We start from the raw sequence: 16,651 nt of genomic DNA, 5'->3' as shown, positions 1-16,651 counted from the left end.
TACATTTTATATATGATTTTAAATCATTAGGATCAACCGAAATGTAGAATGTTAACTGTTTTAAATCGTTCATTATAGGTAGATATTTATTTGTTCTATAACTCGTTATCTAATATATTTAATTTCATAGCATCCTTCTTCCAGTTTAATGAAACACCAAAATTTAGTAAATATGTATTTGCTAGTAAGGTTTGTTGAAAAAAAAATATTTAGTATGTACATGGTAAATATTCTTAGGTATACTTTAAATCAACGTCCTCCGAGTGGAACATACCCACTTGAGCAAAAATATTTACTGTGGATAAACGAACTGGGAACATACAAATACATACAACTAATAAAGATAAGAAATTTGCTTAAAATTTTGTGTAGTACCTAGGTACCTGAAAGATAGTTAGATACTCGGTATATAGGTTAGGTCGGCCGTTCTCAACCTTTTTAAATCTGCGTACCACCCATACAGCTTAAACATTTTCATAACCACTTGACTAAATAACGTTTTTTGCCTATCAAAAATGCATAGGTACGTTGTTTCATATGAATGCATTTTTATTTTATTAAAAACTTTGAAATTATGACAATATAAAAGGTAAATTTCTAAATTGAATTAATGATTAATTTGATACACCAAATAAAAATTAAATATGTACAATTTTTATTTATGTTACCTTTTATTAATATTAAATAAACCAAATAATATTTAATGTGAATGATCCATTCCAATTTTTTTATAAAGGGAAGTTTTCTTCACTTTCGGTCCGACCTATGAGCTTTTAATGTGTCACTAGTGGTACGCGTACCATAGGTCGATAAACACCGGGTTAAGTTTATCAGTCTATGTGACCTATATGGTCACAGGTAAATTGTCAATCTTGATCGAATTAGTTCACAAAGCGAAGTATGCCAACGCAATTCTTCCCGTTATCGGAGGTACACCAAAACAAAGATACACCTGTAAATCGCTATATTTTATATTTTTTCATCTGAGAAGTCGGGGTATACAGCAAAAAATGAATATAATATGTTTATCTGAAGTTAATAGACTCAAAAACTACTGAACCGTTTTCAATAAAAGTTATATCAATAGATTCCTCGAGACTAAGAGGGTACAGTTTATACTTTATAGCTTTTTTGTCAACTAACAGTGGCGTACATACGGGGGGGGTTTTCGGGTTCAAACCCCCCCCCCAGGACCAAAAAAAAAAAAAAAATATGTGATATTATTGATGAATTTCTTATGATACACGGACAAACAAACGTCATAATAATATGACTATTGAGTAAACACTATACTTTACCAACAACGAAAAAAGATTTCAAAACGAAATTATGGTTGCCGTATATACACTTAAAATATGTACACTATATTATGTAGTATGTACACTTGATCGTACACAGTCAGTTAATTGCATAGGTACATATTAATATATAAATCACTGGCTGAGAAAATTGACATTGCGATAAACATGCCAAGAATATCAAAAAGACAAACCAACAGGTGTAACATTCAAACAAACGATCCAGAAATATTTTATCGTGTATCAGTATTTATTCCGTACATAGACAAATTCATTAATGAATTGGAAGAAAGATTTACAAATCACCAAAGTACATTGACAAGCTTCCATTCCTTATTCAAAGAAAGTGGTTTTGAAGAAGATTTTATATCTCTTACAAAACAGTATATCGAAGATCTAGAAGATATTGGAAATTGTGATGAGGTATTCAAAAATGAGTTCAAACTTTGGCAACGAAAACTTAAATGTTTATCAGAAACGGATAAACCAAAAAATGCAATGGACGCTATTTACATATGTAATGAAGCCATGTACCCAAATATTTTTAAGTTACTTAAAATATTAGCAACTTTACCAGTTTCTTCTGCCACTAATGAAAGGACATTCTCAACTCTCAAGAGAATAAAAACTTACTTACGCAACTCTACTTCTGAGGTAGGTATGTTTAATTTAAATAAAAGTATTAATGATTATAATGATTCAACTTAATTTAATGTTGTAATTCATTTTGATAGGGAAGACTTAATGGTCTAGCTATGCTATCGATCAATAAAAATGATTCAATTACTCCTGATGAAGTGCTGGTTGAACTATCCAATAAAAAAAGGAGATTAGAATTTTTGTTATAAATAATTAATAATATAATATATATATATAATTATCTGTATTTACTATGTGCATATTAAATAATATTTTACTGCCATGAGTTATGTAAACCTTTGTATTTGTTTTGCTGTTTTGCCTATTAATATTTATACGTGTAATGTATTTGATTGTTAAGAAAATGGGTATTTTTAAAGGGAAAGTTTTAGTGTTGGTTATTTTTTTTAAACCCCCCCCAGATCAAATTTGAATGTACGCCACTGTCAACTAATGTAGGCAGCTAAAGGATGCATTTTAAACATGATTTTTTTCAGCTTACGGAAAAGAAAATTGTTTTTGTTTATCTAAATAGTTGCCATTGGTAAAATATTATATTACAATTATAACTAGAATAAATATAACATATATATTTATTGAAAAAACAAATCTTTGACTCGGGCAACGTCGGGTGAGACTACTAGTATATCACAACATACCACAAAGAGTAGGTAGAGTATATGTTTACAAAAAAAAAACTCAAAAAGTTCACGATAAATATAGTAATAATAAGAAAAAGGTCGACGAAACAGTCTTTACCATATAATATTAATAAGACAAACTGTAATCACAAAAATACGCATGTTTGGTTAAAAAGTCAGCTTTGAAATAGGTACGTCGCTTCTGAAAGGTTATGACTGTTATCTATACCACGATCATTTTACCAAGATGATTTTAACTGTTTGACTGTTTTTTAAATATGTTATACAGTTTATTTTCCTGAAATATTTCATTTTTGAAAATAATAAAATAAATCTTGTTTAAAAACAGATGTTTTAATGAACATTTAGGATTCTTAGTAGAGAGAGGAATTTATTAATTTTAGAATGACATTGTGTGAGCTGTTCTAGACCCAGCCCATCAAATTTCTGAAAAAGTTTCTCACTTCCAATGGGTTCACATAAAAATCTAGAATGTAAAAACCTGTACGTTTCAAATCTGGAATTCTCGCTGCTCTGCGCTCGAACAAAAAAAATGAAAATATCCATCGACTTTTTATGCAACACTACCAAAAGTAGGTCACTGTCCAGATTTTTACGAAATACAAAATTATAATATATTCCAGATTTTTAATGTCCAGAATTGTATGGATTTGTAGTTATTAAATTCCAGATTTTTACTGTACAGATTTATACCGTCCTAAATTTTACTGTTCAGATTTTTACATTCCAAGTTAATACGCACTTCCCTAGAGATTCGTAGAACACGATGGTTTAATGATGGCACGAATGTGAAATAGCTAGAACCTAGGAACACGGAAGTCAGTAGCGCTGGTCCCGCGGAAACAAAACGTTTCAGAGTTCGATGATACGCGACTCCACCACGGTCCGGCCACCGGAAGCAAGTGCGGCTCTAACGGCCGGGCGAAAACAACGGAGAGTATTAGGACAGCTGTGCGGTCCACCGATTCTCTATTTTTCGAATCGGGCTTTCTATCACCGGTGATTCCGCGGAATCGATATAATAGTGTTCGCTCACTATGTGTTTTGGTCTTCGCGGTCACAACAATTATCTTTAGCACCTTGCAACAAGGTAAGTAAAACATAGTAGGCACATTAGCCACTTGACGTCAATCGTCGTCGCTTCTGCAGCCGTCACGGTCATCATCACGCACCCGCGACACTCGTCCGCTGCGTAGCACCAGCCGTGCCAAAGTCGTTGAGGTGATCTGTTGTAGCCCAAGACTAAATACATATCAACATCATCTGCACCCGATACGTCATCACGGGCATCACGTATCCGCCGGTGGGGGATCTCGACTTAAGGACTATGTCTAACGTATTTATTTTTTTTATTATAATATTTATTGTTTTTTTCTCGACTCCCTTGTTAGATTATTAAAATTGTTTTTTCTAAATTTTAAGTCACACCTAACAATGACATTATATTCATAAAATATGGCAACCTTAATACAGTCATTTTTTGAACTCTGTGACTTAAAAACAGATTGCAAGCACCACCGAATACTATCTAGGCCTGAGAAAGATCTCTCCGGAATTGATGTTAACACCGGGACCTACTTGCAGAAGATCTTTAACAGCTTATTAATAATATGGCAAGACCTTCTAGCACATAACTTGCATATAATGCAGTTAGATTTGAACAAAGTGAAGTATTGTCAGCTATACTGAAAATGTAGTTTATATTATACTTACCAGAGAGAATTTTTTTAAATGCCATATTTTTCGGTTATCTGGAAACATAATAATATTATACATTTTTATACTATATATTACGATCGTGTTTGGCACAAAAACTTGACGCTTGATGTTGTCGATAATAATGCACGCAGTGTCGTAAACCCACGTGAACGTGAAACCCGAATCATCGATTAGGGCAGGCGTATGTATAGAACCATATAAATATATTTATAAAATATATAATACCTATGCCTGTTTATTATACCATCAAGTGCCTACCCTTATATGGGTTTTTATTCGTGGGCACTGTACCGAGCACGTTTTATGCATTTACACTTTATATTTTTTTTTTTGTATTTCTTCTCACCGTGTATTTAAAAGCCGACCGTGGATATTGTATATAATAATAAAATATAACACTACGGTACAGGTGCCATGGAAGTCACGGGAGCGACGGGGATCGTCATCACGTGATCGCCGTGCAGTCACGATAATAATATAATAGATGTGTCGCGGACCCTGCAGCTGCCTCGAGGCAGCTATGCAAAATAAAATGTTCGTGAAGGAGCGCTTAGGGCGGCAGTGAGTGGGTGGACGCGAACTCAAAATAATAAAAGACCGTGACTTGTGAGCGGGCATGCTCACCTACAAATTACCCCTTCACATACGTACAACACACACACACACACACACACACACACACACACACACATGCTCACCTATATAGTGATACATCACCTCGCGTAATGGTTACCGTGTTGCAGCAAAGTTGTAAAGAAAATTACTTTAAAAAAGTCGTTCGGCCTTTCGTCTTACTTCGGTTGTGCACTGCACTATAATATTACGGACACCGGTATTTTAGACGTATTACTTTGAACGGCAAACATTTTATTATACCGAAGTCCCAAAAAACTATTATGATTTGAACACACGCTCGACGTAGTATAGATTAGTATGGGTACCTACCGTTATCTAACGGTTTTTTTTTTTAACAATTAACCACTGGCTTATGTTTTTTCCCTAGCGTCTGAAGTACGATAAGCTACGCTTAATTTTCAATACCTATATAGATGAATGCTGCTGGTATAGAGGTGTTTCGCTGTCTTAATGTATAACCATTTTAGGCTATTTTTAATTTAAAATATTTATTCAATCTGCAGATTTCTATACAGTAGGTATAGTCTTTTACGAATTGTACGTTATAACGCCTATAACTATGCGACTTAAACATTAAACGTGCAGGTCGTTGCATACGCATGTATAAAATGTAACATTAATATTTAATATATTATGCCGGGTGGTATACTCGCCAACCATTTCAGTGTATATTATAATAATTTGTGCCACGATAGCATTTTCTTCTGAACCTCCCCACATCCACTTATTATGGCTCTTAATTGTGATTCTTTATACGTATAAAAAGTGCCTTGGGCGTTTAGCGCCGTCTATTAACGTCGTCAAAGTACACCTTTCAAAATTATATGAAGTGGCCTCTCTGGGTCTCCTTAAGATTATTATTACTATTATTTTTTTAATGCAGGAAAAGTGACAACTAAATATTAAATTTTATAGAACCAGAATAAGTTTATCATGAACAAAAAATATGTATGATACATATGTACCTATTTGGCTTAAGTAACTCTTCCTACTACACAAAAAAAATGTAACAGTGAAATCACGAAATTAGTATCATTTTCAGTAATTAATGAACAATTTGTAAATTAAAATTACTATGCACGAATAAAATGTGTTCTCATTCGTTATTCTAAAGGTCTTAAAATGATTTCAAAAATTATCTAATTAATAATTATGTTTATGATTATGTTTTCATAACATAAAATACAGAATGGTTCCAAAGAAAAACTGATTTATAAATGTACCTATTACTTGTCTGTAACTTGTTCATTAAAGATGTTCAGTTTACTAAGAAATCATTTAAACACTCATATTATAATATTTTATGATGTACCTACCTCCTTCAGCTACATGAAATACGTATAGAATTTACATGTTCGACGTACAAAGTCTTTTAAGAGAAAACTTATAAAAATCTTCTAAAAATGAGTAGGTATTAGCATTTGGCTCTAAATAATACCCACCTATGCTTACCAAAATTAAATATGAAAATGTATGAAAAAAAATATTATTCTTTTTCTATTATTTTAAAATTTGCATGCTTAAATCATTAACAATATTCTTAATACACTTAGTGAATGCATTTAATAATAATTAATAAATTATAACCATTAAAAGTTTAAAATAAAAAAAAATCTAGTGGTACTAAACTGTGGTAAGCTATAATATAGTTTTCAAGTATTAAATAATGTTAACCTACATTATAACATTATAGGTGCATCGCTTTTTATTAAACTTTTAACTTTTAACACTGAATTACAATCAGTGTTGAGAAGGAACGCGTTTCTTTTATACGAACGAAGCATGGAACGCATTCTGTTTCAAATATAGTAACGAGAAATATGAAATAGTTCCTATTAATGAGAAACATGAACTCAAATTTCCATTCCTTATATTATAAGAAAAAAAAATGAAACACATGTTATTTTGAATAATATTTTCTGCATCTAATGAGCAAAAATCAAAAGCTGACACCTTCAATTTTCCAAGATCAATCTGGGTCCAATTAACTACTAGACAATGTATTGAATTTCAAAATTAGCCGATTATTTCTGCTAAGATGCAAAGTTCGATTTTTTGATGCCTACTGTGGATTAGTAGAAAACGTACAACAGTTTGGTCTATGCCAAAAAAATTGGGTCTTTTCATTTTACACAAAATACGAACAAAACCTTTTTGCTTGCAACAATGTCATTATGTCAACGATACTTTTGGCAGTAAAAATATTAAAAACCAAAATTATCACTACAAACAATATTATGAACTAATAAAATTCTGATGGAAATACTTCTTTTCTAAAAATCTCTTTATTCTACAGATAATTTGTGGCTGTAAAGGTTAATACGTAAAAAGATTTTTGTACTCTCTTTTTGTACAATTATAAATATTTATCTTTAAAAAAATTTCGAGTAGCTCGACCAAAAAAATATGGCTCTAACTGTGTATCTGAACGTCTATCCGTTAAATGTCAACGGATCTATTAAGCTTACATAATATAGTGATGATGAAGCTTATTGAATGGAGTTGTGTAATATTACTTATGTAATATTATATATAATATATAATATGTATACGTATATATAATATATAATATGTATACGTATATGTTTATATTTATATATTATATATAGACAAAGATAAAAATATGTACTTATTTTGGGGTTTGAAACCGATATTGGATACCGATTTTAAACATCGGTTAAAACAATTAAAACCGAAATCGAAATAGGAAAAAATATTTTCGGTTTCAAGCCCTGATTTATTAATTATAATTTATAATGATACTTTAGTTAGTCATGTGAGAAATATCTATGTAAATTGTAATTATTTAATTGTATTCAATAAATGATTGAATGAATTTATATTTCAAATTATGAACTCATGGGTCCCACACGAACTTGTTCAGTGGTCTTTGTTATCTTCTTAAAAAAAAATTAAACAGAATAAGTACTGTTACACAATACAATATTCAAAATTTCAAATATTGTGTAGCTAATACATTTTATGATTGAGTTGAACAAATCAGCTAAATAGTGAACTATTTTGATATATGTTTTTCTATGTATAAAGATTTAAGAACATTGTAATTGAACAGTACGTATTATTTTAAATTTGTGGATACATTAACTATTTAATTTTACCCCTATTTCTTGCAAATTATGGCAAAAAGTTTGGGTATAGTCATCTCAACGTTTTTGGTTCCAGGTTTTGTAATTTTGAATATAGTAGTCGGTAGGTATATTATATAGTTTGTAGTACATTAAACTATAATTTAATAGTTGAGAGCAAGTATATGATATTTGATTTTTTTTTTTAAAATGTCTATAAATAGTAGCAAAAATACTGCAAAAAACAAAATTGATTTCGTTGAAAATATTTGTAGCGTAAATATTACTGTTTTCTGAAGTTTTTTTTTAGTTTTTCACGATTATATAGGAAAACACAAGGATGAAGGAAGTTATTACTTTTAAACCTCCCACTCCTCTCAAAGTATAATCTTCGAGGAACTATTAATTTTATTCCACTTACCTCAAATAAACTCCAAGCTATTCGCACATAGTTGGAGAAGTGCAAACAACACATGGGAGAAGTATGACAATTTATCTACTGCACCTGGAATTTTAAGAGTCAATTCTATACAATCTGCCAAATTGAAGTCTTCACAATATCAGTTAATAATTATGGTAAATATAGGTACGATTTATTTGAAAAATTTTAATGCTATAAAAACTTTAATTTATTTCTTAAACATTTTTAAACAAATAACAAATATTTACTTATAAATTATAATGTAATTTTATGTTTTTGGAAATTTGGATAACTTAATAATTATTTTATTTGTATAAACTTCAGTATATTGTAATTTAATAAATTAAAAACATATTTAATATTTACGAATTAATTAATTCGTTATTCATAAATTAATGGTATTGACTATGACTATTGAGTCATTTGAATGTAGGGCGGTTTCTATAGAATTAAAATATCTTATAATTTTAGTGAGGTTAGGATACATTTCGATACTGCATCAACCGAAATTAGTAAACCGTTGAGGTACAGACGTTGATAGTGGAGGTAAAATCAGGTACAACTGATGTGAAAATGAGGCACAAATTATTGATATGGGTTTCCGTCAGAAATGTTACGGGTGCTGGGAACATAGATCTGAAATGAGTCCCTGTATATCCAAATTAATTCTAACACAGGGGCAGACGATCAATCTTTTCGTGATCAGTTTGACCATCCCTTAAAAAACGAATGCATCGAGTGTCTCTTTTCATTTAAACCAACTGCTAACACAGTTGAATATATAATTATGTAATATATACTTTCTACACCCTCTCCCCCTTTGACACTAGTATTTCCAAAAGATCTCGACTTCAAAAACTCTTATTTAAATTTATGAAAAATCATAAATATCTCGTTTATAATGTGATTATATTTTCACTTATTTATATTATACTAATCATAGTGATCTATGGACCTGATTTTAATACATATATTTATGATTAATATATGGAAACAATATAGTTGAATCTTTATAATAATTAATAACCTTGGTAGATCAACAATAATTATGTCGCAAACTCTCAAGGTTAGGAGCACTTCATTGCCAATTTTCACCACTGCAAATTTCCGCCAATTGTCTTGCTAAGATATATTAAGTTCCTATTTATAAACTTAAAATGCAATTATTAATCGATTAAAAAGTATTCCAAAATAACTGATGATTAATGTTGGTACAAGTTAATTAATTAAAAACATTTTAGTAGGTATAGGTAGGTACTATATTTCTAAAAATAAGACAATTACTTTACTTTATTTCTATAGGTACCCCCATCATAGTGATAAGTGGTAACCATTTTCTTTTTATGTTTGAAGAGTATACCTATTCTGTGAAGATAATAAATTTTTGTGTTTGTTTACTGTTTACATATCACAAGATATCGTTTACTCAGTTACCCAGTATCATATTACTATCGACTTTTATTCATTGTGTCACATTGTCAATACGTACGTATATTTGTCATTTGTACGCACAACACATTATACTGTCGCTAGAGAAAAAATAAACCCTAATAGGAAATAATTGATTTTGTACATTTAATATAAAAGTCTAATTGCCACAATCTCTAGATAGTATATATTTTAAAAATCTTGTAATATAATATAATAATATGCTTATTGTTTATAGTAAAATGAAAAAATTAGTAAGTCATGATTTTTGATTTGTAATTTGATAGACTTTATTTGGAGGTGAATAGTTATTTACTTAACTTAAACTAATTAAAGCCCAGTGTTAGGATGTAAGATCATGCTCGGTGTTATTGTTTATATAAATGTACCTACATAAAATTATACGTTTTTATATGTAAAACAACTATAATCTATCTCAGATATTACGTCATAATTTTTAAGAAAATAGGAAGTTGAAGTACATACGTATATCGTTATATAAACATAATATTGTCAATATGATATTGAAGTAAGATCTAGGAAGATTATTTCAATAAGAAGTCGCAGTTTGTATGTATCTACAGACTATGTGACCTATATGGCTATATATATATATATAGTCAATAGTGGTATTAAGTACTATTTAAATAGTTACTTAAAATAAATATTTCTAGCCTACCAACCTCCCGATTTCATTCATAATCATGTTTAAAATTTTTATACTCATGTTTAATCAATACATTAATATATAAATGTTGCATCAAATTCCATAGAATCACCATGTAGCAATATTTTATTTTAATTAACATTCGTAAAATAATTTAAAGATAAACTTAGCATAACAAATTATTAACATTTAATTAAGTTTACCATACTTATAGAAGTTTGAATACAATGTAATTACTATGCATGCTGACCCTTTTGTATACTTAAATTACGTTTATATTCAAATTCTGATTTTTACAATTTATAAATAGCCAAATAGGTACTCATTAAAATCAAATTTTTGAATACTTGAGACTTTTTGTACTACATATGAGGGATTCTATGACCAAAAACTTCTATTTTTCATATTTAATAGTTGGACTAGCCCAACTAGCTAAATAGTGCTTTTAGAACTATCCAGTAGACAGTATCTTGTGTAACGCCGGAGAACCTCAAATGTAAGTAATTTGCAACATTAATATCAGGGGTGGTTCCAGAGACTTGGTTGGGGGGGGGGCTAATAGTTATAATTTTCACAAAACTAATAACAACAAATATAAAACAACAATTTTTACAACTCTTATTATTTATTTTTAGAATAATAACAATACAATTCTTATCAAGACAATATTCTTAGTATTTCCCCAAGTTATTTAGTATTCTCGTAGTCCATACAGATAGTAGATGCATTTTACAACTCATACACCGACGTACCTCCAATAATTACATACTTTTACGCGGGTCTATAATAGTCGATACTATAATATGTTTTTTGTTAGTAATTTTTTGTTAGCAATATACAATTTTTTAGAAATACGGGTTTTGGGCCTTGGGGGCGTGGCCCCTAGGCCCCCCTGATTAATATTGTAAAATATTTTATTAAGACCTGAAACCTTCTAAACCGTTTATCTAACCAAAACTCAGAACACAACTTTCAGCAAACTAAAGCGAAGACCCCCCATCTACCACTTTCGCAGCCCACACAAAAACAAAAGAGAAAATCGGAATTGACAGTTCTTATCAACAAAATCCCTTTTTCGTCGTATGCTCCTTGGACATACCACCTAGAATAAACACCCAACTACAATACAGTTAAGAGTGTTAAGACAATACCACAAGCTCAATCATTGCCTCTTGTTTTCATGAACTAATAGACCAACAAAATCATGACCAACTACACATTTACAAGACTCATATAAAAGTATCAACCGAACAAGATTCTTCATAGTTGAAGGCCCCAGAGTCAGAACTTACCAACTACCTGAATACACCAATATATACACTGCGAAAACTTGTGCAACACACATGGGCAAATGGCAGTAAAGTTCTCAAATTCATAAGACAACGAATCTATTAACATTGGGTGATTTGTTTAGTGCGAATACTTCACTAAAAAACCAATATCCAGAAAACCAACTACTACAACTCATCCGAGAACACATTTTTTCATCAAAACAAAAAATAATTTTTATGTGGGTTCCATTTCATATTCTTGGCATCATTCCAGGAAATTAAAAAGCAGACAAAATAGTTAAGAAAGCGGGAACCCTGAATAATATTTTATGAAGTTGACATTGTTACTCTTTGGATATTCACCCGACTTCACATCGAATGATTTTCTTATTTTGTTTTAATTTCAAAACAAATAACCGTAGGCATTTTCATCAAAAATCTATTTTATAATTTTTTATACATGCTACATTTTTCAAAATTTAATATTTTAATAACCTTCGAAATGTTCAATCATACTAGTTTTTTTTTTTATAAATGTCAGTAAAAAATTTTCTAAGTTGACATTGAAGGACTGGGTATAAGACTTTAAAAGCTCGCTCTGGTCCAAGTTCTGGCTTGCAAAATTCTGAAATTGGACCTGCAAACTCTTGATAACTAAGGGAAATATTTTATAACCGTTTCGGACTTTCAGAATTAATATTGAAGGGCTGGGTGAAGTTGGCCCTGCAATACCCTTACCTCCAATAACCACCATAATTCACACTTGCGAATTCTTGTAAACTACTTGCTAACTCTGAGGATAACTTTCAAAATGTTTGAACACAGTTGAAGGGCCAACTTCACTGATTTAAAATCTTTTTTTGTGTTCATGATCGACAATTTCAAATTTAACTAAATTGTATTTATTTATTCATAACATATTTTACGGTCTACAAACCGGCACTATGTTAAATAATAGGTGGCAATTACTAATCAGTACCAAATAAATATTTATCAACTATGATACCGGCTTCAAATTTAGTAGGTACTTCATCATTTTTTTGAGATTTATTATTTTATATTGATATTACAGTTTATACTACCTACTGGCTACTACCTATTAATATTACGATAAGTTGTGTTAATTTTTTCCAAAAATATTGCATTTATTACTTTATTAATTTTTAATTTTAATAGTTTATTATGTCTATCAGGGGCCTCATTTGGGGGGGGGGGCAGACTATGGCAAATGCCCCACTCTAAACATTTTTAAAAAGTCGGCAATTCTTTGTCCGATGATCAAATACTAAAATCGGTAAATACTAAATTTGTATATACTATTTTACACTCAGAAATCAGATATTATTCTAATATTCTCTTTTAAATACACATTCACGGTTATTAATATGTGGGGAAACACTGGCTCCTCCTCAACTTATGACAATCGTTATTACGCGAAATACTTTTATGAAATATCTAGAAAAATTCTAAAAATAGGTATACAATAAATTGTTTGTGTTGATAACATCGATAGCCGTTGCCGACTTCCACGATCTAATCATTAACTAGTATTATTAGTTTTAAGAGGACGTTATACCCGCATGGGTTGTCTCCGTCTTACAAGTGCGTAACATAGCAAATTGTACACTCAGCAGAACACGTGTAGCTCCGTTAATTTAAAAATTAAAGTGAATTGACCTCTTATAAAATCTAAACTTAAGATTATTATCTAGGCAACCTCATAGGTTTTTTATTATATTTTAATTTTAACGCGAGTTATGAGTATTTTAAGATGTATAAAAAATTTACAATGTTAAAATACTCATAACTCGCGTTAAAATTAAAATATAATAAAAAACCTATGAGGTTGCCTAGATAATAATCTTAAGTTTAGATTTTATAAGAGGTCAATTCACTTTAATTTTTAAATTAGCGGAGCTACACGTGTTCTGCTGAGTGTACAATTTGCTATGTTACGCACTTGTAAGACGGAGACAACCCATGCGGGTATAACGTCCTCTTAACTGGTATTATAATTTCATCAAAGTTTTAAATGTACAAATAATAAAATTTTAAGTATTTATTTAATATGATTTATATTATTATTCCATTAAACCTATTGATACTTGATAGGTAACTTATAGGATAAGTAAATAAATTAACGTTTTACTATTTTTAATGTTATTATTTAATTGGGTAAATTGAAACGTTTCATGTTATTTGTTTATCATCACATCATGACATCATTATTCATTCACCCTTACATTTTTTGTTCCGAAAAAAATATTTTGTTGATGGTCTATCGTCCATACATATTAAATATATAGATAAGCATAATTTTTTAAATATTATGAAGTCGGCAAATTTAATCAATTGCCCTATCCTTTCAAAAGTTGAAATGACGCCCCTGAATTGTCTATGCATTCTAACTGTCCTGTCCGTCGATTTTAAAAGATTTGGCAAGTATTTATTTGCAAAAATCCCATGGAAGAAGACCTTTCAGTATTTCAATACAATTTTCGATTTTTCTTTTTTTAAAAACCTTATTCATTACAATTATTTTTTTTAAATAATGAGATAAATTAGTGCAACTGTTCTCATGAAATGCAGTTAACAACAAACACCATTTCATTTTTTTTTATTGTATAGATTTTTATTATTTTATTTGAAAATACTCTCGGCAATTAGGCCATCGACTGTACATAGTTATTTATTATATATAATGCTGTTATTATAACTTCTGAGTCAATATTGACTTGTCTACAAAGAAAGATCTGAATAGGTTTATGGTATAAATATAAAATAAGCAATAGGTAGTGTACAATTATTCTAAATTTAATAATTGAAAAAAGTCATTGGGTCTATAAAATATAGGTAATTATATAGTAAAAGCTTCAAATATCCTAATACAAAAAATAACTGAAATCATTATTCATTGCTTATAGTTCAAATACATCTAATTTCTTCCAAGTTTGAACTTGAAATGTCCTTGAAAATAATGGTACTTTCATAGTTGTATTATTATTTATTTTGTATTTTTATCATTAGTATTAATTACATATTATGAGGAATCATGTTGTAAGTTTTGAAAATGTAACTATAAAAATTGAACATTTAATACATTTTTAACTAACAAATAATTGGCGCATTTTCTTATAGGCAGATATAAAAAAAAAATTTTGGACTTTGAATTTACGAATTTCTTCAAAATTTGAACTTCAAATGCTTATAAAAAATAACTGTGATTATGCATCTTAAATAATTTTAAATAACTATAGAACATACGAGTATCTAACATTGAATTAAAATGTTTAGCTTTTGGACTGACCAAAAATTATTTATTAATATTTTATACAGTAAAAAAAACTGAAAATATCGAAAATATCCAGTCCCTACAATTAGCTTTAAACAGTATAAATAATTTTAAAATTATCCCAGGTATAGAATAAGCTTCTATAAACAATTTCAAACATTTATAAATATTCTATTTTGAATTACAACGAAATAAGACAATTTATTTGTCAAAAACTAGTTTTGCATTTATTTCTAATTTTTTTTTGTCCTCCCGAAAGTAAAAACTACTTACAAAGATTCAATTACTTACCAGAAATCCAGAAAAGGTATTGAAACTGAAAATCTAAGCATTTGTTCTATTATAAATCGTATATCTGTACTCAAGAATCTAAAACTATTTCTTTGTTAATATTTAAAGTCGTCTAAATTGGGTATAACAAATGTTATGTTGTTTACAAAATATATACAATGATATTGATTTGAAAAATCATTTGCGGCTCAAAAGAAGTGTAAACATGTAGCTGAGATACAGACATACAATAAATAATAATGCAAATAAAGATAAAACTTAACAAAATTTACCAAAATTCAGCATGAAGTAAGCATGAACTTACTTAGGCAAGTGTAAGTATAATCTTATATTAATTACCTACCTATTATATTATAACAAGCCAGTGTACAAGGGAAGTTGGCGTTCACCGCCCCCGTCATTTTTAAATTAGGTATATAATTATGCACTTTTATTTCATGTATTAAAAATATTTTTACCCCCCCCCCCCCTTCTTCCTCATAAATTGGTGCTGAATATGTGCTTGTAATATAATACATACAATTTATATAAAATATATTATAATATTACAATACTAAATTGTATAAAACACCTTCTATAAAATACCATTTTTTACAGTGTATTATTTTTGGACTGATGTTAATTAGCTACTGAATACGGTTAGTGAACTGACTATACATAGAAATTGTTTTATACAATTTAGTATTGTAATATTATAATATATTTTATATAAATTTTATGTATTATATTACAAGCACATATTCAGCACCAATTTATGAGGAAGAAGGGGGGGGGGGGGTAAAAATATTTTTAATACATGAAATAAAAGTGCATAATTATATACCTAATTTAAAAATGACGGGGGCGGTGAACGCCAACTTCCCTTGTACACTGGCTTGTTATAATATAATAGGTAGGTAATTAATATAAGATTATACTTACACTTGCCTAAGTAAGTTCATGCTTACTTCATGCTGAATTTTGGTAAATTTTGTTAAGTTTTATCTTTATTTGCATTATTATTTATTGTATGTCTGTATCTCAGCTACATGTTTACACTTCTTTTGAGCCGCAAATGATTTTTCAAATCAATATCATTGTATATATTTTGTAAACAACATAACATTTGTTATACCCAATTTAGACGACTTTAAATATTAACAAAGAAATAGTTTTAGATTCTTGAGTACAGATATACGATTTATAATAGAACAAAAAGCATAGGCTTTTGGGCATTCCGCTGAGGGCGTATGTCCGTCACA

At 29.5% G+C, this 16,651-nt stretch overlaps 1 protein-coding gene across 1 annotated transcript; it reads left to right on the top strand.

The window, feature by feature from the left end:
• The first annotated feature begins 1,193 nt into the window (after positions 1-1,193).
• On the top strand, positions 1,194-2,365 carry LOC111040825 (52 kDa repressor of the inhibitor of the protein kinase-like). Its single transcript, XM_022324879.1, has 2 exons — positions 1,194-1,952; positions 2,033-2,365. The coding sequence occupies exons 1-2, from the start codon at positions 1,467-1,469 to the stop codon at positions 2,144-2,146; spliced, it is 600 nt and encodes a 199-aa protein (XP_022180571.1). The 5' UTR covers positions 1,194-1,466; the 3' UTR covers positions 2,147-2,365.
• Positions 2,366-16,651: the final 14,286 nt, after the last annotated feature.

Source organism: Myzus persicae, unplaced genomic scaffold (assembly GCF_001856785.1).
Source record: "Myzus persicae strain clone G006 unplaced genomic scaffold, MPER_G0061.0, whole genome shotgun sequence".
Lineage (NCBI taxonomy): Eukaryota > Metazoa > Arthropoda > Insecta > Hemiptera > Aphididae > Myzus > Myzus persicae.
The sequence above is the reverse complement of the archived record's forward strand: the minus strand, read 5'-3'. Positions and strand labels throughout refer to the sequence as shown.